Consider the following 22,568-nt stretch of genomic DNA (forward strand, 5'->3'; position numbering starts at 1 on the left):
GTTTGCGTTCATTTGCTGCCTAATGTGTGGAGGCTAATCTGAGCCCCTATTTGCTTTTATATGGAAGTCTAACCTATTTTGTATGTCGCTTAGTGTTACCATTTTTGAGCAACCTAAGTTGAGTCTAGAACCATCGGAAATAGAGGTAATACCTCCGGGACCACAAGAAAGGGATGGGTAGTGCACACATAGGGTATGATTTAGAATTGATTAGAGCGTTTCTAGGTAAATAACTTAAAGATAGTAATCGGGTAGCAGGAGATGATAGTCTGTGCCCGATGATAATATGAGTAACACCCCATCCTGAGGGAGTTACGAAGTAATATTTATGTTGCACGGGGTGATCCTTTAGGCTAAAAAATTTAGGACCTCCCCTTTCATATTAAAATAATTCCCTATTTTCCCTATTAGACTAATTCACATGATTTTAGTTCGGTCGGGACCCACAGTTGTGGACCTCGAAGAGTGCCTAACACCTTCTCTTCGAGGTAATTTCAAGCCCTTATCCGATCTTTGGTGATGCAACTAGTAAACCTGAGTCATTTGCAATAGGTGCCCTAACGCACCTTAATCCGTTAGGTGACGACTCTCTTTCAGTAACCATTCCTTCATTTCCTTAAAAGAGTTGTCAATGTCAAAACCCGATTTCACGAGAAAAAAAGGGCGCGACAGCTGATCTCCATATACTATTTTTACGCCGCCCGTCATTGGGAATTTTATCATTTGGTGGAGAGTCGAGGGGACTACCCTCATGTTGTGGATCCAAGGCCTCTCGAGTAGGGAATCATACCTCATGTCGCCCTCTATCACATGGAATTTGGTATCTTGAATGGTTCCATCCATGTTCACTGGTAAAATAATCTCCCCTTCAGTTGTTTTACTGGCCATGTTGAAGCCGTTTAAGACCCAAGTTGCGGGCACAATTTGATCTTGTAGGCCGAGTTGCTCCATGACCCTCGATCGGATGATATTCGTCGAGCTACCTGGATCCACTAAAACACGCTTAACTTGAACTTTATTTAATAAGATAGAAATTACCAAAACGTCATTGTGTGGCTGGGAAATGCTTTTTGCTTCTTCATCATTGAATGCTAAGGACTTTCAGGCACATAATCTCGGGTTCGTTTTCCCCTAGTGATTGATACCTTAGTGCATTTGAATATGGGTCCGTGTGGAATGTCGACCCCACCGATGATCATATGAATGACATGTTGGGGTTCCTCCTGTTCATTTTTCCTGTTAGCGTCCCTTTCTCTGAAATGATTCTTGGCTCGATCGCTGAGGAACTCTCGAAGGTGGCCCTCATTGAATATACGGGTACCTTCTCCCTCAATTTCCTGCAATCCTCGGTCTTGTGACCATGCGTGCCATGATACTTGTACATCAAATTTGGGTTTCTTTGGGAAGGATCGGTCTGTATGGGTCTGGGCCATCTAGTATATTTGATCCTCCCAATTGCCAATACAATGCCCGATGCATCGATGCTAAAGTTGTATTCCGATAACCGGGTGCCTCTATGGGATCGACATGCTTATCAAAACCACTTTTTCTCATAAGTCCCCGAGAATTCTGTCTTCGATCATTCCGGGCAGAATTGCATCCCGAACCGTTGTTCCTTCGATCTGCGGTATATGGTTGATATCGTTCTCTATTCGGACTTGGCTCCCTATCAATGTCCCTCGAGGTTTTAACTGCCGACTTGTTTGGATGTACTGAACCGGAAGGGGCTCCTAACTTGTCCTCCTCGACCCTGATCTTCAATTGATATCAATTGTGCACATCTACCAAGTCACAACTGGATACTCGATCAAATTTTGCTTCAACTGACGTGATGCTATCGAACTATGTTCGTTCAACCCTTGAGTGAATGCTTGAACGGCCCAATCATCTGTGACCGGTGGCAACTCCATGCGTTTCATTTGAAAGAACTGCCTCAGCATTTCGTTATCCCTTTTGTCTTATCTTGAAAACGTCTGATTTTCTTGTAGTGACCTTTATGGCCCCTGCGTGTGCCTTTACTAAAGCATTTGCTAACATGGCAAATGAGTCGATAGAATTTGGTGGTAGGTTGTGATACCAAATCATTGCTCCCTTCGAAAGGGCTTCTCCGAACTTTTTCAACAACACATATTCGATTTCATCATTTTCTAATTCATTTCCCTTTATCCCGCACGCGTATGAAGTGATGTGTTCATTAGGATCGGTAGTCCCGTTATACTTAGGTATGTCTGGCATACGAAACTTCTTAGGAATGGGCTTCGGAGCCACACTTTGAGAAAAAGGCTTCTGCACGAACTTTTTCGAATCCAAACCCTTTAGGATTGGGGGTGCCCCCAGTATCTGATCAACTCGGGAGTTGTATGTTTTCACTTTTTTATCATTATCTTCGATTTTCTTCTCTCCTGACTCAATTCTTTTGGTGAGCTCTTCGAGCATTTTTATTAATGCAGAATCAGTCCCTGATTACCATTCGACCTTTCTGGCACTGGCTTGATACAGTGAGTGATTTCTAGCTCAACCCCACTTGCAGTCCTATGTTGATTTTGCAACTGAGCAATAGCGGCCTGCTGAGCCTGTAGTATCTCGAATATCACCTGAAGGCTAACTCCTCTATCTCCTCTGCCCTATGTACCTTCACCACTAGATCGGCCTTCCCTGCGTACACTCCTTTCAGGGTCTGCCTCTAGGTCCGCATTTAGAGCAACGTGTGAACTGATATCGACTGGATCGGAAACCGGTGCTCCCCCGAGATTAGATGGTGGCACCCCGACTCCTGGAGCAATTACATTGTTGTTTTCCCCGCAAAATCCGAGACCATCATCATCATGTACGGGTGCGTTTTGTGATTTTGACATGTTTTAACCTGAGAACAAAAATACTTGACAAGAACAAGTATGAAATAACGTGTGTTATCAGAATCAGCACTGAAACAATCACTATTATCCTTATCCCCACGGTGGGCGTCAAACTGTTTACCCTAAAATTAACTATTAAACTTATATTGTGGTTTTAAGGATATGTGATTTAATCCAATACCAATTGATAAACAAGAAATTAAATAGATAAATTAGAGAATAAAATAAATCAGACTAGTCTGCAAGCCAAATCTCAACCTCGACGTATGGTAGTCTCGAGGTGTGATAATAGCAATGAAAAATGATAAAGCAGCTCTGATGAACAGTAAAATGAAATAGCAAGAAAGTAATGAATATATATATTCTTCTCAGTGAATAATAATCATTACAAATGGATGGGATCTCCCTTTATATAATAGGGGAGTCCTAAATAAGGTACACTTCTAATTATAGTAGGAAATTATATTTGACAACTGATTAAACCGTCGAGGACCAATCCATTCTGAAATTCACGCCATGATCTTCGGTCCGTTGCGGGTATCTCGCTCTTTCCTTTACTGAATTATACCGGCATCATCTTGAAGTATGCCCACTTTTGACCTCGATCTTGGAAAGGAACTTCGACCCCGAGCTCGACGTCCATATACAATGATCAAAGAAATGTTGATCTTCAGATTAAAGACCCTCTTCCTCTGGACTAGGAACAATGCCTTGATCTTGAAGTAACTTACTACTAAATTAACTACTTTTTTCTATCAATGTATTTTAATATGTTATAATTGGTAATCTACCTTATTTTCCATTTCAAATTTTTCTTTGTCCAGTACTAGTAAATTATTATGTTCTTTTGTCAAAATTTAACTTATTGTAGCAGGTAATCTACCTTTATTTTCTAAGTTACTAATCTTAAATTTTTAATAGATGGTTCCCTATAATAATTTTTGGTGACATGATAGTATAAAAATTCTTTTACACTGCCAATATAGAGAAGTTAGCTATTTTCCTATTACCTAATTAGAATCCTTTGGTCAGTTTAAGTCAAAAGCAATGAGTTCAATCAAATCTTATAAACCAGCGCTAATCCACCTCAAAGCAATTGTCATATGCAATGGTAGGTGAAAGCAAGAAATATTCCTCAAATTACAATCATATGTCGATGCAGTTTTGCATTGTGTATTTAATTAAATCCGATCATAATCAGATTTCGTTTCAAAAACTAATTAACTAGTCTGCATGCGATGTTCAAGGGACAATGATTAGTGTACATGACCCATTGGATTAATGCATGAATTAGTACTAATTACTCGACGTCAATATGCCCGATTGAAAGGTAGCTTACAACATAGTAAGAATTAGAACTAGATATTACCAAATACGATTTTTAATTGAAATGATATATTAAGTATTCTTTTACAATCTACATATGCACATTTTCAATTGAAAAATATTAACATCATATTAAAATAAGAAATATGTGGTAACATAAAACGACATATTTTGACTTGAGATTTTCTAAATATTTTATTGCCAAGAAAACTCATATATAAAAAGGAGTATATATACGAGATGAGTAGTGATCTGTATATAAAAATCAATGCACAGTCAGGGAGAATAAAGAAGTACGTAATTTAGCAACACAAAAAGAATAAAAAAAGTACTCCCTCCGTCCAAAACAAGTGATTTTTTTGCTTTTTTCTTGTGGTCCAAAATAAGTGATTTTTCCAGAATTCGAGAATGAATTAATTATTTTTTTCCTACATTGCTCTTGGAGTAACTAATGTTGGAGTATGTATTAGAAATGTGTATGTGAAGAGATAATAAAGGTTAATATGGTCAATTTTATTACTAATTAATATTAAAAGATGAATTTCTTAATGTGTGAAAATAACCGAAAAATCACTTATTTTGGACCGACGAATAAGCAATTGACACCAATTTGCTGGGAATGAAGGCATAATTATGGTCGTTATTGTAGCAGAATTATTATTACAAACTTTATAGGCTATTAATTAAAGGTTGGTAGTTTTTTTCTATGAGTTGTTATGTCTTGAAATAGAAGAATTGGGTTGGTTGCTACATACTCCTTACAGAAAACGATGGAATTTGAGAAATTTTAGGAGAAAAAAAAAATGGTCACCCTCGGCCTCTTGCTGACGGTGTCAATGGTTCGGTTCGGTTGGTTATTTTATAAAATACGTACCATACCAATTTTTCGATTATTCTATTATGCATAACTAAAATTAAACTTTCCAAAATCGTCTCAATCATGTCGGTTTCTCTTCGGTAACGGTACAATTCGGTTAATTTTCGATAATTTTTTTAAATGTCATGTAAAAGTCACTAGTAAAAGTAGAATGCAATAACATACGTACTTTTATAGGACTTAGCAAAACTCTCTAGACATTTTTACAGTTTAAATGGTGATGAATTAATAAAATATGAAAGATGGCTAGAGTATAGATCCGTCAACTATTCTACCACAGCGTAAAAGAAACTAAGCAAATATAAAGAAAATATAAATCACACGAGTAGAAAGATATTAACCAAGTTGGGATTCAAAAATAAAGTCTATAGAAGATTAAACATTCAAAAAGATAAATCTAAATCATACGAAAGGAAACATATTCAATACATTATACTTTGCTACACATAATCGCTACAATACCTTATGTCTTGCTAGTGAATATGCTGCAAATAATTTAGTTTCAATAGAAATAGCATAATAGGGTTGGGAATTAGGATTTTGAATTACTTGTTGGCTTGTAACTGTTCCATAATTCCAAGGCCCAAGAACAAGTTTAATACTTTATTATTTTTAAACTCAACATATAAATATATTTTTTACATTGTAAATTTATTTGGTACGATTTGGTATATTTTCGGTTTATTTTCATAAAACAAAAAACCTAATCCTAATTTTCGGTACAATTATAGATTTATATAAAAACCTACGGTTTTATTAAAAGAAACCTAAAATTCTGTTAGGTACGATACGGTTCGACCGATTTAGTCGGTTTTTAAATATCCATTAATACTCCTATCTCTTACATCAAAGGAAAGGGATAAATCGGGGCGGAACTAAGACATAAGTTATGGCAGAATACAGTAATTTTATAATCGTATTAAAAATTCACTAAATATGTATAAATAATCTTTACCAAACTTAGTAAACAAAAAATAAGTGTGATTCAAAATTTATGAAACTAAAATTTTAAAATTCCCCCTTTGACCGACCATATCGGACGATGTTATAGTAAGCATTTGTGTCTTGTCGGTGGATTTTTAGTTTCTGTTGATTGAGTGAGCTAGAGAGGAATAGAGCCACGTCGGACGCTCTTTTTTCAATTTTATTTTTATTTTAATAATCCAACATTCCCTTTGTAGTCCCGAAAAATCTCAGTTGATTACTATCATCGTAAAAATATTTACTAATTTTTCTTAGAAATATTTATCATGTAATCTTATTGGGGTAAAAACAAGTCTAATAAAATTTATAACTGCTACATGAACTTTTATAAGAATAATGTTTTAGTTACTATTTAACATTATCCATAAAAGTAACTTCTTTTTTATTGTTTAGTATTAGCTCTTAAAGTTATGAGTAGTTAATCAATATGCTACTCATCTATTTTTTGCTTAACAATGATAAATGAATATGATTTGATGTAAACATAGGTGTGAGAGAGTTTTTCCTTCTTTTTTTGGAGCATTTTGCACCCTATCTTTACTAATTTTTACAATATGCCACCCAATCTATTCCTTTTGTCTTTCTAATTGCAAAACTATATAGTAATATTTACTTTATGAGCAAGATAAATCCATTCCGCTCGTCCAGATGTGATCTTTTGCTCATTATCATCTACTGTCCTTTACTGTATATAATTTAAAATTTTAAAAAAAGAACAGAGGCGAAGATATGATCAAGGTTATGGGTTCTGATCTTAACATTGAACATAAGCACGTTTTAGTTACTGAATTCACAACTGAATTTTTTAATATATTTATTAAATTTTAAATACAAATATAAAGTTTAAACAAAAACTATTAGATTCGTGTAAATACGGAGCTACTACACTATCTCCGCCCCGCAAACAAATAAAAAGAAATTGGAAGGGAGAGAATGGCAAAGGACAGATGTCAAGGAATACAACAACAACAATCCAGTATAATCCCACTTAGTGGGGTCTGGGGAGGGTAGTGTGTACGCAGACCTTACCCCTACCCTAGGGTACAGAAACTGTTTCCAAATAGACCCCCGGCATCCTTCCCTTCAAAAACTTCCCACCTTGCTCTTGGGGAGACTCGAACTCACAACCTCTCGATTGGAAGTGGGAGTTGCTTACCATAAGAGCATGTTCAGGAATACAATGCTATAAAATCTCATTATAGAATCATCACTGTCAAAATGAGCAAACTGCAATTTCAAAAGCATACATAATAAAGGGCTTTTTTCTCAATCATATACAATAAAGTTAGCAAGTTATGACCTCTTGATTCTCAAGTGGTTGGAATCTTTCTTTTCCACAATTTTTCATTTATAAACTTATTTTTTTTAAACAAGAACAAATAAATAGTTTTTCCTTAAAAGCTTTCAGCTTTACTCTTTGAGTAAAGACAATATAGAAAAGGCATTAAGGAGAATGATGTCAACATAAACATCTTTTACATCACTTTCCTTCCATATTAAGTTTCTTTGTCTTCATTTTTTTTTAACTTATGGTAGGCTTATAATTTTTCACGGCGATTTAGAGTATAAGAAAATAAATACATGAAGAGGTGAGGAAATTCAATATTTACTATATATATACATAAAAGGATAAGATAATTTTAATCCAGAATAATTTTAATCTAGCATATAGAATAGGGAATTCGGATGAACCCTTAGTTCTGTGCGTGACCACCATCATTTACTTTCTTTTCTACCTAACTACCTAAGTGGGCGTTTGGACATAAGAATTGTGAAATTTCAGAACAAAAGTGATTTTTTTTTCAAGTGAGAATGGTATTTGAAGATTAGAGTTGTGTTTGGACACGAATATTATTTGAAGCTATTTTTTAGTTTATGTGAGTGATTTGAAGTGAAAATTTTGAAAAACATCTTTTTGGAGTTTTTCAAAATTCAACTTTAAATGAAAATTGAAAATTTCATGGTCAAACATTGATTCCGAAAAAAATAAAAAAAAATTTCCCAAAAAAGTGAAATATTTTCTATGGCCAAATGGGCCCAGACTTTCTCTTTAAAGTGGAGTAGAAAACTATGTAAAAATAGCACGGGCTAGCCAATTTTTGGACTGATTATTTAAAAATAGCTAACGTTTGCAAAGTCATTGAAAAATAGCCACTATTTTGCTGCAACACGGAAAGTTCCAGCATAATTGGAGATCGGTGCACCTGTGTATGAACTTCTAGCATATTATGCTGGAACTCCAACACGCGAAAAGTTCCAGTATAATATACTAGAACTTCAGTATAATATACTGGAGTATTTTTCCGGATTTTGAACATTAATTTTGTTCAGATTTATCTTTACATGAAAAGTGACTAAATTTAGATTACTTTTGAAATTGTGACTATTTTTGAATGACCATTTGTAAACCTGGCTATTTTTGAATTTCTCCCCAAAAGCTATTGCAGCTTATAGCATTGAAATCTTGCATATATAGTCATTAAACCAAATTAATGTTGTAACTTACGGCTTAGTGCTATGTAATAGCCAGTAGTTAAAGAAGCATAGAATTAAACCATAGTAATATTTGGAGTATTTAATATTAGTAACTGTGCGTTGATATTTGCAAATTGTCAAAACATGGGTAGAAAGAAAAAATGGAGTATTTTCCTAGCTTATAAAAGCGCAATTAATGTACAATAGTTTTTTTTCTTCTTCTTCATATAGGTTGTACCTTTTTATGTTACAGAAAAGTAACACTGATTATTTAACTAGTATTTGTTTGGAATGAATAATAAGTATAGAGTTATTTAGTTTTAATTTAAAGTATATCTTAGTTACTAGCTGCTTTACACCCAATATCCCTTTATGTACATTAATTTCTTACTAACAAACTAAAGTAAAATAGTAAAAACATCAAATAAGATATCAGAAAATGAGAAAAACAAAGAATAAAACACGAGGAAAAAAAAATCTATTTACGCCAATCCAAATGAGATGATATTTTACCCAAGTGAAAACAAATATTAAAGAGATGACTCGGTTTGGCTCGATTGTATTCAAGTTTGATGTACCATAATAAAATTCGATCGAGCTTCACTTGGTTCGATTCAACCCAACTTAGTACTAATAAAGCTCGATATGATCTCAAGCTTGGCTTTACTCAATATTGTAACGAGCTTAGTCGGTATTATTGGGCTCGACGTCTAAACCTACTTAGATTGTATGATCTAGCTCAATTTAATAATATTGAGCTTGGTAAATACGATAGTACACGTTATTCTTTTTTAGCCTTTAAGTGGTAGCGAAATTGCTTTTCTATTTTCTTTTTCTATATATAATTCTCAGGCTTGATAAATAAGGTCGCACAAAATTATTCTTTTTTAGCCTTTAAGTGGCAGAAAAATCGCTTTTTCATTTTTTTTTTGGTAGATCAATCTCTCCACTATCTATAAATCTAACTCCTGGTGCCACTGCTTTAGCTTATGAAAACAATTCACTAATTTCCTTCTAATATTTTTTATCTCAAGTTATAATACACTTTATTCAATATATATACATTGAATTTGGCAAAAAAGAATTAGTCCAATCTCAATCCTTGTCTTTAATTCTTCTATAAAAAATATAAAAACAAATAAATATAACTTAAATTGGACAGTTAGTTGAAATCTATTCACAAAACACAAATACAAAGAACAAAAATAAAGTAGAGAAACCGAAAAAGAAAAGAAAAGAAATATAAAAAAATCAAATAATTTGTCCCAAATATATTATTCCTTCCTGCGTGTGAGGTGCGCTGTCTTATTTCTCCCTTTCCTCTGTCTTCAACAATAGCCAGCTCTCTGTTTCACAATTTTCCTCTCTGTATATCTCTTACCATTATTCCCTTCTCTCTCTCTCTAAATACTATTCAAACATTTCTCTCTCTAAAAACCATTCTACATTTCTCTCTCTTCACATCTCAGATCTGAATCAGGTTCAATCTCATGTTCAATCAATTAGATCTCTTTTATTTGTTATTTTGGATCAATTTTGTGAATTTCGACAATCAATTTTATGTTTTTTTTAATGTGAATTTAGATCTATAATTTTAGCTGTTAATTTGTATTATTGAGTTTTGTTCAGCTCCCATGATCTCGATAGGTTTTACAATTTCGCGATTTGATTCGTTATGGAAATGAAGTGAATAGCGTGATTCTGTTATCCCATGAGTTATTGATTTTTTTTAACGTATTTATTTTATTGCTGAGTTTATGATTTTACGCGAAATGGAACTGTTGAAAATCGCTGCAATTGTTAATTTCTGGAATTAAATGTAGACTAAACGAGCATTCGTATTACTTTCCTGTCTAATTTGAGATTGAGGAGTAGTTGGCTAGTTGATTGATTAATACTAAACTAATTACTCTCCCTATCCCATTTTATGTGGCTGTATTTGTCTCGATACAGAGTTTAAGAAAGAAAGGCTTTTGGTGGGCTTCATCAAAAGACAGACTTTTTGGTGGGTAGAGGTATCCGGTACTAGGTGATTAATTCGTCTCATTTGCCCAACCTTGGTAGGCAGAGTTACACGGTAGCTGTGCTGGTAGGAGGCAGCAGGTACTTGATGGAATTAGTCGAGGTGTGCGCAAGCTGGTTCGCAAGCCATTGTCATAAAAAAAAAAGACTTTTGAAATTTGTGGTAAAAAGAAGCCATAGACATTTATGTAGGCTATATATCATCTCATTAAGGATAAAATGAAAATTTTACTGGTAAATTGTGGACAAACTAAAAAGGAAAGCGTGCCACATAATTGGGAGAGAGGGAGTAATACAAAACATGTCAATATAAGAGTTCGTTTGGCCTTGGTTAGGCTGGAAAATGAAATCATTGAAGTTGTTCGGTGGGAGGATAAAGGGCCCGTGTGGATGTAATTGGTTTTGTTCTGTTTCTGCAGACAACATTTGAGGGGTGCAGAATTTACAGAGTATCGGGCTGCTAAGCATACAATATCAGAATGAAGAAAGCATTTGATCAAACTGTGCGGGACATGTAAGTCTGCTAATTCAAATCCTACACTTCTCAACGTAACAGACATAGCAATATCTCTGTCAGGCCAGTTATACTTGGCATATTTCATCTCTATTGCCGAACTTTCATTATGGATGGAGAAAATAGCATGTGATATGATCTTGTAGATGTTTAGTCTTTGATTTGTTAATTTGGATCTTTTTTTGATATGTCATTTGTTGCTTTCACTCTTTGCTTGCAGCAAGAGAGAGGTGAATAAAAAGGTTCTTAAGGTCCCTTCAATAGAACAAAAAGTAAGTCCTTTTTGCTCGTTTCTTTCTTATTCTTGTGTCCTTTTTCTCAGTGCAATGCATTTATATTCCTGTAGTACCACTAAAACGTTTTTTAAGAAAAATGTTAGAGACTTTATTTTACTTAGATCAATATAGGCTAAGGATAGACCTACGCAAGTCGCCAACATATCCCCACTTTTGAAACACTTTGGTACGTGCATATACATTAATGTAATATCGTTGGTGGTCATTGATTAAAATACTTCAAATCTTTGTTTGAGGCGTGGGGTTGCAATTAACTTCTTTGAAGGCGAGAGTGCAAAACCGACATGTCGAAGAGGTGCATTTTAATTCTGATCCTTTAAGCAACATCATAAGCTTCTCGAAATATAAAAGAATTCATGGTAAATAACTGCAATTAAGAGATGGTCAAATCCATTATTTCTGTTATACAGAAATATGATATCAAAGAGATGTTCCAAGGTGAAGAACTAATATGGATAGTCCTGTTGGCCGCTCGTACATACAGACTTTGAGTTTGCTTTATTGATTCATGGAATAGAGGTTCTCCGATTTTTTGCTATGAAAGAGAACATAAGTAATTTAGAGGAAAAACTGCCTTCTCCTTGGATACTCCAATCATCCATGAGTTTTAATGGCCACATGAGAGACACCCTTATGTTTGCTGAGGAGGCATGTTGCCTGGAGCTGAGGGTCATACCTTGATTCAAGTAGATCATATTGCTTTCAAAGTGCTTGTTCAAGTTACATACCAAACATACCTAGTCACCTTAGCTAGCCCCCCCCCCCTCTTTTCTTGGTTTCTCATGAGATTATTCTCTTTTAGGTTGCTTTAGAAATGTAAATAGCTTTAACAGTACTAAAACCATTAGTGCTTGCTCTATTCTTGCCAAAAGTAGAAAAGATACGGCATTATCAAATCTGTTTTGGGTTCATGGAATACATATTGATATAATGATAAGATATAAGCAGAAGGAAAAGATCTTTTTTGTAGTTTGTGTTTTCTGCAATAATGATTCTTCCTTCTTGCTCCGGCATTGGAAGCCGTTATAGCTGGTTAGTTTTTACTCGCTTTTCTTACTTTTGTGGTATGACCTGTTATTCTACTCCTGCTCCAAGGCCCCCGACAAGCCTAATTGTTTGCACAATTTTCCTTTGCTTGATGCTGAATAAGTGCTCAAAGTGGGTACATGAAAATCTCACTTACCTGCTCTCATTGGCGGACCTAGTCAATTCTTTTGTTGTCTAATCTGTTAGCTGTTAGAGAGGGGGAGTTTTAAAATAAGTACCTAGAAGATCTTGATACTGTTTTCAGTGATTTGATTATCTTTTTGTTTGGTTTCTCTCAAGGTTCTAGATGCGACTAGCAATGAGCCCTGGGGTCCTCATGGATCACTTCTTGCAGATATCGCTCAGGCTACACGGAACTAGTAAGCTTAAGTCACTGATTTGAGTATTTTGGTTGTGTCATTTATATCCTTTTCTATATGTGAGATTCATTTTCAAAATTTTGCAGTCATGAGTACCAAATGATTATGTCTGTGATCTGGAAGCGTATCAATGATACTGGAAAAAATTGGCGGCATGTTTACAAGGTTTGTCCTGCTTGAATTTGTTTACTCTGTCTAGCCAAGTTGCACTTATAATGTCAGATCATATTTCCTGAATCTTGCATTATTCAAGGTTACCAACTGCCTTCTTTTTAAGATGAAGATACATACGACATGCTTGCTTGCTTTTAATGAATACTATTACTATATATAAAAGTGCTTCACTAAAAAACTATATCTAATGTTTGACGATGAATTTCAGGGTTTAACTGTTTTGGAATATTTGGTAGCCCATGGGTCTGAACGTGTCATTGATGACATACGGGAACATGCTTACCAAATATCTGTAAGTTTCTTCCTTCTTGTTAAATTTGTTACTCTTATGAGATTGCCAACTTGTGGAATCTGGGGAAAACAACTAAGTATTGTCTTCATCTTCTCTTTGCCCAGACATTGTCCGATTTTCAATATATCGACTCCAGTGGGAGAGACCAGGGAAGCAACGTCAGAAAGAAATCTCAGAGCCTTGTGGTTCTTGTTAATGATAAGGAGAGAATTCAGGAAGTTCGCCAAAAGGCAGCTGCTAATAGGGACAAGTAAGTATAACTCAATCCAGTTGGTTCTGCTCCAGTCGTATCCATCTCTTCTGCTTCCGGTCATGTATATAGTTCTGCCACAAGTCACAACTATGTACTCTAAACTTCCCACTTCTCATCTCCCCCCCCCCTCCCATGCGGTGTTGTCAAATGGCTGCTTGAGATGTTCTTAAGCCCTGTACTTGAGGTGCAGCTAAGGCTGGGAGCCTGCCTCGACAAAAACCTTCAAGATAGGCTCATGATCTCCCTCTTGAAGGGAAGCAATAATAGATATCGCCCATCAAAATGATGTGTTAATTGTTAAGGAATCAGATTACACAAAAAGAATGTGGAATAACTGATTCTAAAAAGACCCATCAGACCAATGAGAACGGGGATGTTATGGATGTATGGATCAGAAATTAGAATATTTGTATCTGAACTCTAATCTCTAAATCGAACTGAAAATTTAGAAGTGTATCTTTGCATGTGAATTTGACATTTTACAAGTGGTTTTAAACTTGATTTACATGCTTTACTACATATTAAGTATTTCCAATTCACGTATGCATATCATTGTTGTTTGTGTTTGTACTTTGCCTCCTGTATAAAATCTTTTTTTTTTTTCCGCTAAGGTGTGTGCTTTCATTGCATTTTCTGCATAAAGCCCCAGCAACTATATGTGCCTTTTGCCTTTTCGCCTTTGACAAGCCATACCCCTCTCCCCAGTAATAAATTAAAGCAAAAACGGGAGTTGTTCTTCAGCCCCTTTATAAGCATTGTTTTAAAGTTTTTTTAGACTATTTTTTACTCTTTTTTTTTGCATAGCATTATATCTTTACCAATGAGTTTTTTGCTATTTGCCTTTGACAAACCTCATTAACCTTGTTGATTAATTATTGTTTCTGTACTTCAATTTACTGGCTACGGTACCAATGAGTTCCGTAGTTCAAGTGAGAATTGTCACGGCATAAAAGAGTGTATGAGAATATCTGAATTTCCCATGGTGTCTTAATTCAAACTTACATATATTACTAAGATAAGGTTTTGTCAATCTGCTATATTTGAGGGGAAACATCTGTCTAGTGTCTGCATGTTATTTATGCTCAAGCATGTGAGTATTTGTGAATTATTAATTCAAGTCAGCCATTATCCAAACATTAAGATTTTTTCACATGCTACTTGCACATCCAGCTGTATGTACCCTATATATGTCTATCTGTGGTATCCTTTTTTTTTTTGTGTTCTGACGTACCCATTGAAAGGTATATGTATGACTATGCTCTGATGACGACTATAGCCATATAATTTCTAATTTCATTGGTACTGTCTACAAAGGTAATGTTCTCTGACAAATTTTATCATCTTGATAGATTCCGCAACACGTCAACGGGTGGTATGTATCGCCCTGGTTCATATTCAGGTTCAGGAGGGTATGGTGACAGATTTGATGAAGATCGTTATGGAGGCAGAGATGAAGAAAGAAATGGTTATGGGAGGGAAAGGGAATACTACAAAGATGAGGACAAATATGGCAGATATGGAGACTCAAACAGCCGTGATGGGGATCGCTATGGTAGAGATTACGATGAGCGCAGCCGAGATGGATACAAGGATGATGATTATCGTGGAAGAAGTCGGAGCACTGATGATTTTAATTATGGATCAAGAAGTAGAAGTTCTGACAGGTACAAGGATCGTGGCAATGATGACGACGGTCAATATTCTTCTAGGTTTGTCTTTTCATCTTTTTGTTTAAATAAGGTCAGGACTTTTGTAATTTGATATTGGTTAGATGATTCTAATAGGTAAAGGAATAAAATTTAGCGAGCAGGTTCTGTTGCCATTACTCTGAAATTGATGTTTTATCTATGCACATTCTTAAATCTTTTATTCTTGCCCATAATGCATTTCCTTAGCCGAGGGTCTATCAGAAATAGCCTGTGTACCTCACACAAGGTAGGGGTAAGGTCTGCGTACGCTCTACCTTCCTCAAACCCCACTTGTGGGATCACACTGGGTATGTTGTTGTTGTTGTTTTGCCCATAATGCATTAATTTAATCTTCATGACTAACAGAGGAAATGGTGCTAGAGCTGAGGATCACTCTCAGGATGGATGGTGTTATTAGTGTGCCTTTTAGTTATCCTAATATATTTTTGTCATTAAGTATTGGTTTAATTAAGAAATGGTGTTATTTATTTGATAAGATTTAAATTTTCGATACACTGTTCATGTAGGCCGCTTGAAAGGAGGTTTTCTGAACAAAACCTTAGTGCACCTCCTAGTTATGAGGAAGCTGTTGGTGCTTCACGTAGCCCAGCACATAGTGAAAGGTAATAGTTGTAAAAAGGATCCTTTTTCCCGTTTATTTCCTTGAAAATTTTATATTGATCTATTTTATTATTTGTCAAAAGGGATGTAGACACTTCTTCAGCATCTGCTCCCAAATCTTCTTCTCCTCATGCAAGTGCCAGTCCTAGCCCAGCTAATATGCCTTCTCCGGCACCAGCTACTGCTCCACCACCAGCTCCAGCAGCAGCTACTGCTTCACCACCAGCTCCAGCAGCAGCTACTGCTCCACCACCAGACAACAAGGTTGTTGAGAGTTTTGATGAATTTGATCCCCGTGCATCTTTTTCAGGTAAAACGACCCCCACTAAAGAAATGGCCAAATTAGTGCTTAATGTTTTAAGTATATTACTGGCAGTAAACATTTCCAAAATATTTGGTGATAATAAGGAGCTACTAGTTTCCTATTTTGTCTTTAGTAACTAGACTTCCTTCAATGTGGTGCTTTGAGAAAGTAACTTGCAGTGTGTCTGTCAGTCAAAGATGTTTAATCGTGTAGCATGCTGCTGGAAATTGCTCAATTAAATAAACAATTGGGACCAACCAAACTCCAAAAGTTACGATTTTGTTACAAGTATTAGCAAATTCAGATGTGTTAAAAATTTATTTTGGTAAAGGTGGGTGAAGTTGGGAAGTACATGTTTGTTATAGAGAGGACAATCAAAATGCACAGGACATTTTATGACCCATGCTGTGTTGGTAAAGGTGTAACTTGTGTATACTATATAACGTGAATGTGAACCGTCCCTTTCTTTTTTCTGTTAAAAATTAAAATAATCCTTATTTGGCATCGCATAAAGAGAATTATTACAACATACATCTTTTAAGACCCACCTTTTCACTAACTTATGTTCCTAAGAAATCAAAATCAACGTGTGCCCTCTCCATTTACTTGCACCTTTTATCTTCTCATCTTAATAAAGTGCCCAGTCAGTCTTTACTTCAGTTCTGGCAGCAGTAAAAGCATCTTATTTGAGGATGGTCACTGCGAAGAGCCTCAATGTGTCATTTATTGCGCTAATACCAAAAACAAATTTGCGCTGGGTTGTGTATATAACCTAATTTCATAAGTACTGAGAACAAGAGTGTAAGGTGTTACGAGCAATTTGATAAAAGATTCTCAGATTTCCTTAATATCGCACAAACAAATTGCTGAAGCTTTGCTTATATTATATGGGTTTTGAGCAATAAAAGAAGGAACTCCATGGGTGGCCTGCAAATTCTATATGGAAAAGGCCTTCAATCATGTTAACAGCAACTTTTTGTTCACAATATTAAAGGAAATGAATTGCATGGATAAAATGGTGCATATCCACAGCTAAATTTTCAGTCCGAAGTTCCAAAATAACGAAAATGACTCCCTCTAGCCCATCTCATACACCATTAATATGGAAGCTTAAGAGATGCAAAATCAGAGGATAGAGGCTGCATAAAGTGGTTAATAGTTGGCAGTAATTTTCAGCAGTAAATTATGATATCTAGGGTGCTATTTGCTGATGATACTGCCTGTACTATGAAGCGAGTGAAATTCTGAATTAAATTAAGGGTAATTGAGAATTCCAAGCACAGAAATGAGGGTTTAATACACAATGTGATGTATTAGTAGAGCTGAGGAGTCCCTTAATGTCACATTGGAACCTCATTATTTTTTGTCTGCTCTGCTAATGCTGGTATCATATTGATTACAGGCTCCTTATACACCAGATTAATCTTTATTTATTGCGCGTTGATTCCCAAGTGCTTCTCAAATGGTTTTGTAAATGATTTGTTACTTTACCATTCTAATGCAAGTAATTTTTCACCTGTATGAGCAGCGGCCCCAGCTCCATCAAATGTTCCTGTGTCAACTACTTCTGGTGGCGAAATGGATTTACTTGGCGCCTTGTCTGAGCCGTTTTCCTCCAACTCATTAGCCCTTGTACCTGCAGCTTCGGGTGCCTCTGAGGTTAATCCTTCTGGGACCACTGGCACTGGCACTGAGACCATGTTTGGGGAAGCATCATCAGGATCTACCATCTCTAACCAGGTGGATAAACCAAAACCAGTGCAAGGGCATTTAATGAGTTAACCATATGTGTTGTATTGCACACATTTACGATTCTGTCATTCTACAATTTACTTACTGAAGAAATATTTGCTTTTCTTGCAGATGTTTGAGGATCCTTTTGGTGATGGTCCTTTCAGGGCTATGACCTCGAATAGCATGCAAACTCATCTGCAGAACTCTACATCTTTCCATCCTAATATAAATCAAAGCCCTGAGCTTCCTCAATCGGTCCCTCAGGGTGCTGAGATCTCAAGTGCAACATATAGTCAGGTTACTCCAACTAATATGCAATACGCTCAGCAGGAGCTGTCCACCTCCAACCAGGAGATTGATATATTGGCTGATATTCTCCCACCATCTGGTCCTCCACCTCCAAGTGTCCAACCTGCTACACAGGCAGGTTTTGAATCTCATGGCGGGGCAACTATACAACATACAGGTTATCTGGCACTTCCGGGCCCAGCGGCGCCTCCCACAGGTTTTGCAGCTCAACCTGGCCAACAGTCACCACATACCAGTTTTCCAAGTCAAGGACAAACTATATCTCCAGCGGGCTTTTCTGGTCAAGCGAACAATTCTCCACCTTTTGGAGGTTTTCCAGCTCAACCTGGTCAAGCATCACAGACTGGATTTGGACCCCAAGGTGGTCAACCTGCATCTCTTGCTGGTTTCCACTCTGCAACAGGTTTCTATCCACAGTCTGGTTTCGGGGGTCCTGGCGGCTCCTCTATGCAGAACAATGCAAATGCTGGAGGTTACAACACAGGATTAGGAGCTACAGGTCCATTTGGTCCCCAAATGGGTCAAACATCTGCTGGACAACCGTACCTTTCACAGCCACCTGCTGCATCCCACATGCCTTCCCAAATGCCTCTTCAATATTCACAAACTCAAACAAGTAATGCGCTAGTGCTAACACAAACTACTCCAGCTTCAACAGCTCCCATCAGCAGCACCCAACCAGCCAAAGACAAATTCGAGACAAAGTCTACTGTTTGGGCAGATACATTGAGTCGTGGACTGGTCAATTTGAACATTTCTGGATGTAGGTGTTTTCTTTTGGGATTATGCAAATTTCCTTTCTTTTCCCTTGTTATGACATTGCAATTTTTGTTATGCAGCTAAAACAAATCCATTAGCTGATATTGGGGTTGATTTTGATGCTATTAATCGCAAGGAGAAAAGGATGGAGAAACCCAGTACAGCCCCCGTGATATCAACTGTTAACATGGGCAAAGCAATGGGTTCAGGTTCCGGAGTTGGTCGCGCTGGTGCTGGTGCACTAAGGCCTCCTCCATCGCACCCAATGGTAGGTTCTGGTATGGGCATGGGCATGGGCATGGGTATGGGTGCTGGTGGCCCTGCAGGGGGACCTGGCATGGGAGCATATGGAGGAGTAAACCAGCCTTATGGCATGGGGATGAATAGACCTATGAACATGGGCATGGGAATGAACATGGGTCAAGGAGTTCAGATGCAACAGCCTACCGGATTTCCTCCTGGAGCTTCTATGCCGGGAGGTTACAATCCCCGGATGGGCATGGGTCCCTATGGCCAACACCCATATGGTGGAGGATACCAATGAACTTCGCCCAATTCTGAACGTAAGTAATGTTTAAAGATGTGCCTCATTTGTGTCATAGTATCCAGAATGTCTTCTGGTCTGTAAGCCTATTAAACTCACCCTCTGTTGTAGAGTTATTACTTTTTGGGTGCATGTAGTTTTCAAGGAAAACAGTTATATAGGGAGTATATGTTGATTCCTTCTTTTTGAGGGTTTTGCAATTGCATTACCATTTATCAGTCATTTGGGGTCAAAGATTGCTTGCATAGACCCCTCATATTGTTCTGCTGTTGTGCTTTGTATACACCCGAGGATCACCCGTCTCCGGTGTTCCTCTTTTTGCCACTCGATCCATATATACACGTGTAGACTTTTTTGGACTCGTGATTATTGAAACCAGACTTGCTGAACTCATGAATTTGATCATTCTTCTTATATCTCCTATTCGCTGGTTCTCTTTAGCCCCAGACCCCACGTGCGGGAATACACTAGATTTGTTGTTGTTGTTGTTGCTGGTGCTGGTTCTCTTTACGTAGTCGTAAGCAATGCAAAGTTCTTTTGGTTACTTTTCAACTTTTATCTTGTTTTTCTGTTTGAAATGAACAATATCTTGAAAGGTCTTGTGGATTCAGTTTCAATTTTTGGAAACTGTTGTAGACTCTTACTTTCACATTAAGTTGCTTAAACAAATAATGCCAATAATATAAAAGGAAACTTGAAATCAAAAGCTCACGGATAATGATAAAGCTCAATTTAGAGCGGAAGTATAGTTTAACTTTTAAACATATACATATTTTGCGCAAACATCACCAAAGTATCATCGAAGTATATGAGTATGATCTAAAATTCGATAACTAGATAGGATTGTTTTAGGAGTATTATTACTTTTAGCCTGCGTCAGAAATTATTTATACTCGGTAGCCGAAAAAATGTATAAAATTTGTATAATTTTTGTATGTAACATACAAAATGTATATATATAAAAAAGTATATATTTTTCGGTTATTATTTTGAGAACGATTATACAGTGTCATTTTTCTTCCCTTTATAATTTGAAAACTAGTAAGAGTTGGGTCGCTGAGTGAGGGTCGACTTAATTAATACTTAAATTTAATGAGTAATTAGTTGGGTTTTGACACAGTTATCTACAAAAACAAAATTATTTACCCTTGTCTACCTATTTATTTTTCTACCCATAAACTAATTACATTTCCTACCCATAATAGTTTTTGTGGGGAATTTTCTCTTTATTATCCAATTCTTTTTTTATTTCTATGCTTCTTTTCTTCTTTTTTTCTTTTTTCTCGGTTTCTTCTTTTTTTCTTTTTTCCTTTTCTAATTTCATTTAACTTCTTTTTTTTTATATTCTTTTTCTATTGATAATCTAATTTCATTTACTGTTTTCACTATTTTTTATTATTCTTTTTTTTATACTATTACTAAAGAAAAATCAAATTGTGTAGTAATTAAATGTAGCTAATACAACCAAAAAATATTAACTAACATATGATACCAGTATAGTATATAGCTATACCAATAAGGTATACAATTTTACGCAAAGAGTTAAAAAAATTTAATTCAATTATTAAACTGAAATAATATTAGTTGTCAATAAAAATTTCAAAAAATTCTAAAAGGATCTAATTGTAAGAGTATACCGTTACATTATATATCATACTATAATATTTTTTTGTTTTTGCACTTTCAATTTGCCCCTCACGCTGGGTAAAAGCTTAAAGCAAATAAAAAGGGAAAAGGCAAGTAAATTTACGTGTAATAAGTATACTATTATAGTATCTTGTATATTATTACAACATACTATTACAGTATATTGCATATTATTATAGTATACTATAATAGTATATTGTTGCAATATAACTATATACTCCTATAGTATATTGTATACTGTAGCAGTATACTGTTAGGTAACTGTGTTCTTCTTCGATTATTACAATATACCGTTGCTGTATATTATAAACTATAATAGTATACTACTGCAGGATAGCTATATACTCCTACAACATATTGTATACCGTAGCAGTATACTGCAGTTGTGTTCTTCTTCGATTTTCAACTGAAAATTTCGATCTCAAATCAGCTCCAAATGCTATCAAATTTCAGTATGAACTTCCAGAAGATACTATAAGCACTATTTAACAACACCCACTTTGAATCAAACAAGAAATCTTCAAAATAAAAATTTTAAATTCAAGGGCCAAGGCAAGAGCAAGAGCTAGGGAAAGAACAATCAAGAAAAAGTGGAGCAAAATTGAAATTAGCCATTTTCGTTAGTGGAGCAGAATTGATCCACATAATCTTCGTTAGTTTGAGCAGTGGTAGTAAGAAGGTCAAAATCTTTACCCCTACCAAAACGCTTGGATTCAAATATTTTTAATTTCAAATTGCCAACAGAAATAAATTGATCAAGAGTTGGAATTGAATCATAATCTTTAGCACTTTTATACTTGAAATATACAGCCATGATTGAATTCTTTTTCCTAGAAAAAAGAAATCAAGAACAATAATAACAAAGAGGCCCTGTTGTCAAGAATACCGGGTAAATAGTTTGGGCTTTATGGGTAGGAATAATAAATAGTTTGGGCATAATATTAAAGTAAATAATTTAGAATTAATGGGTATAAAGTGAAATTTTCTCTAATTAGTTTACGTTAAACCCATATGTCAACTTTACCTGCAAGTAATACAAATCAAAAGTATTTGAATAAAGGGACTATTATGGAAGTAGATTGACTCCAAGCACTAGCCTTTAGAAAATTAAAGTTGTTTTTCTTACTCAATTACATGGGTCGAAGTGTCACTCACCTCTTTCTTTATCTTTTTCTTTCGTTCTTTCCTCCCAAATGGTTTGACTAATCAGAAAACGGCAAAGGGCTAAATACACTTCTGTATTATAAAAAAATATGTAAATATATTATTCGTTATACTTTAGATTTAAATACCGTGATGTAATACTATTGGTTCAAATATACCTTTTTTCTGTTAAGTTTGTTCAAGATGGATATTTAATCCTATGTGGTACTGATATTTGATGAGGTGGGTGCCACATGACATGTCATCTCACTGCCCCTAATTCATTTATGAAAAACTAAACTTAAAATACAATATTTATCATGGCAGCGGTAATGGTGGCAATAG

At 35.7% G+C, this 22,568-nt stretch overlaps 1 protein-coding gene across 3 annotated transcripts; it reads left to right on the forward strand.

Annotated features, from left to right (window-relative positions):
- Positions 1-9,803: 9,803 nt before the first annotated feature.
- Positions 9,804-19,822, forward strand: LOC107818930 (clathrin interactor EPSIN 3). Of its 3 annotated transcripts, XM_075240973.1 has the most exons (14): positions 9,864-9,997; positions 10,471-10,642; positions 10,959-11,053; positions 11,274-11,325; positions 12,676-12,755; positions 12,842-12,920; positions 13,138-13,221; positions 13,326-13,471; positions 14,824-15,183; positions 15,690-15,785; positions 15,867-16,093; positions 17,616-17,827; positions 17,951-18,893; positions 18,970-19,822. In XM_075240973.1, the coding sequence occupies exons 3-14, from the start codon at positions 11,019-11,021 to the stop codon at positions 19,431-19,433; spliced, it is 2,778 nt and encodes a 925-aa protein (XP_075097074.1). In that variant the 5' UTR covers positions 9,864-9,997; positions 10,471-10,642; positions 10,959-11,018; the 3' UTR covers positions 19,434-19,822. The 3 variants fall into 3 exon arrangements, with proteins under 3 accessions (XP_075097073.1, XP_075097074.1, XP_075097075.1); XM_075240972.1 differs by lacking the exon at positions 10,471-10,642 and having other exon boundaries at positions 9,804-9,997; XM_075240974.1 differs by lacking the exon at positions 9,864-9,997 and having other exon boundaries at positions 10,596-10,620.
- Positions 19,823-22,568: the final 2,746 nt, after the last annotated feature.

The sequence above is a fragment of the Nicotiana tabacum genome, chromosome 20 (assembly GCF_000715075.1).
Source record: "Nicotiana tabacum cultivar K326 chromosome 20, ASM71507v2, whole genome shotgun sequence".
NCBI classification, from domain to species: domain Eukaryota; kingdom Viridiplantae; phylum Streptophyta; class Magnoliopsida; order Solanales; family Solanaceae; genus Nicotiana; species Nicotiana tabacum.

Coding starts and splice junctions, on each gene's coding strand:
- LOC107818930 (XM_075240972.1), top strand. CDS start 11,019: ATGAAGAAAGCATTTGATCAAACTGTGCGGGACAT. Junction 13,222..13,325: donor AACATGCTTACCAAATATCT/GTAAGTTTCTTC, acceptor CTCTTTGCCCAG/ACATTGTCCGATTTTCAATA. Junction 15,184..15,689: donor GACGGTCAATATTCTTCTAG/GTTTGTCTTTTC, acceptor CTGTTCATGTAG/GCCGCTTGAAAGGAGGTTTT.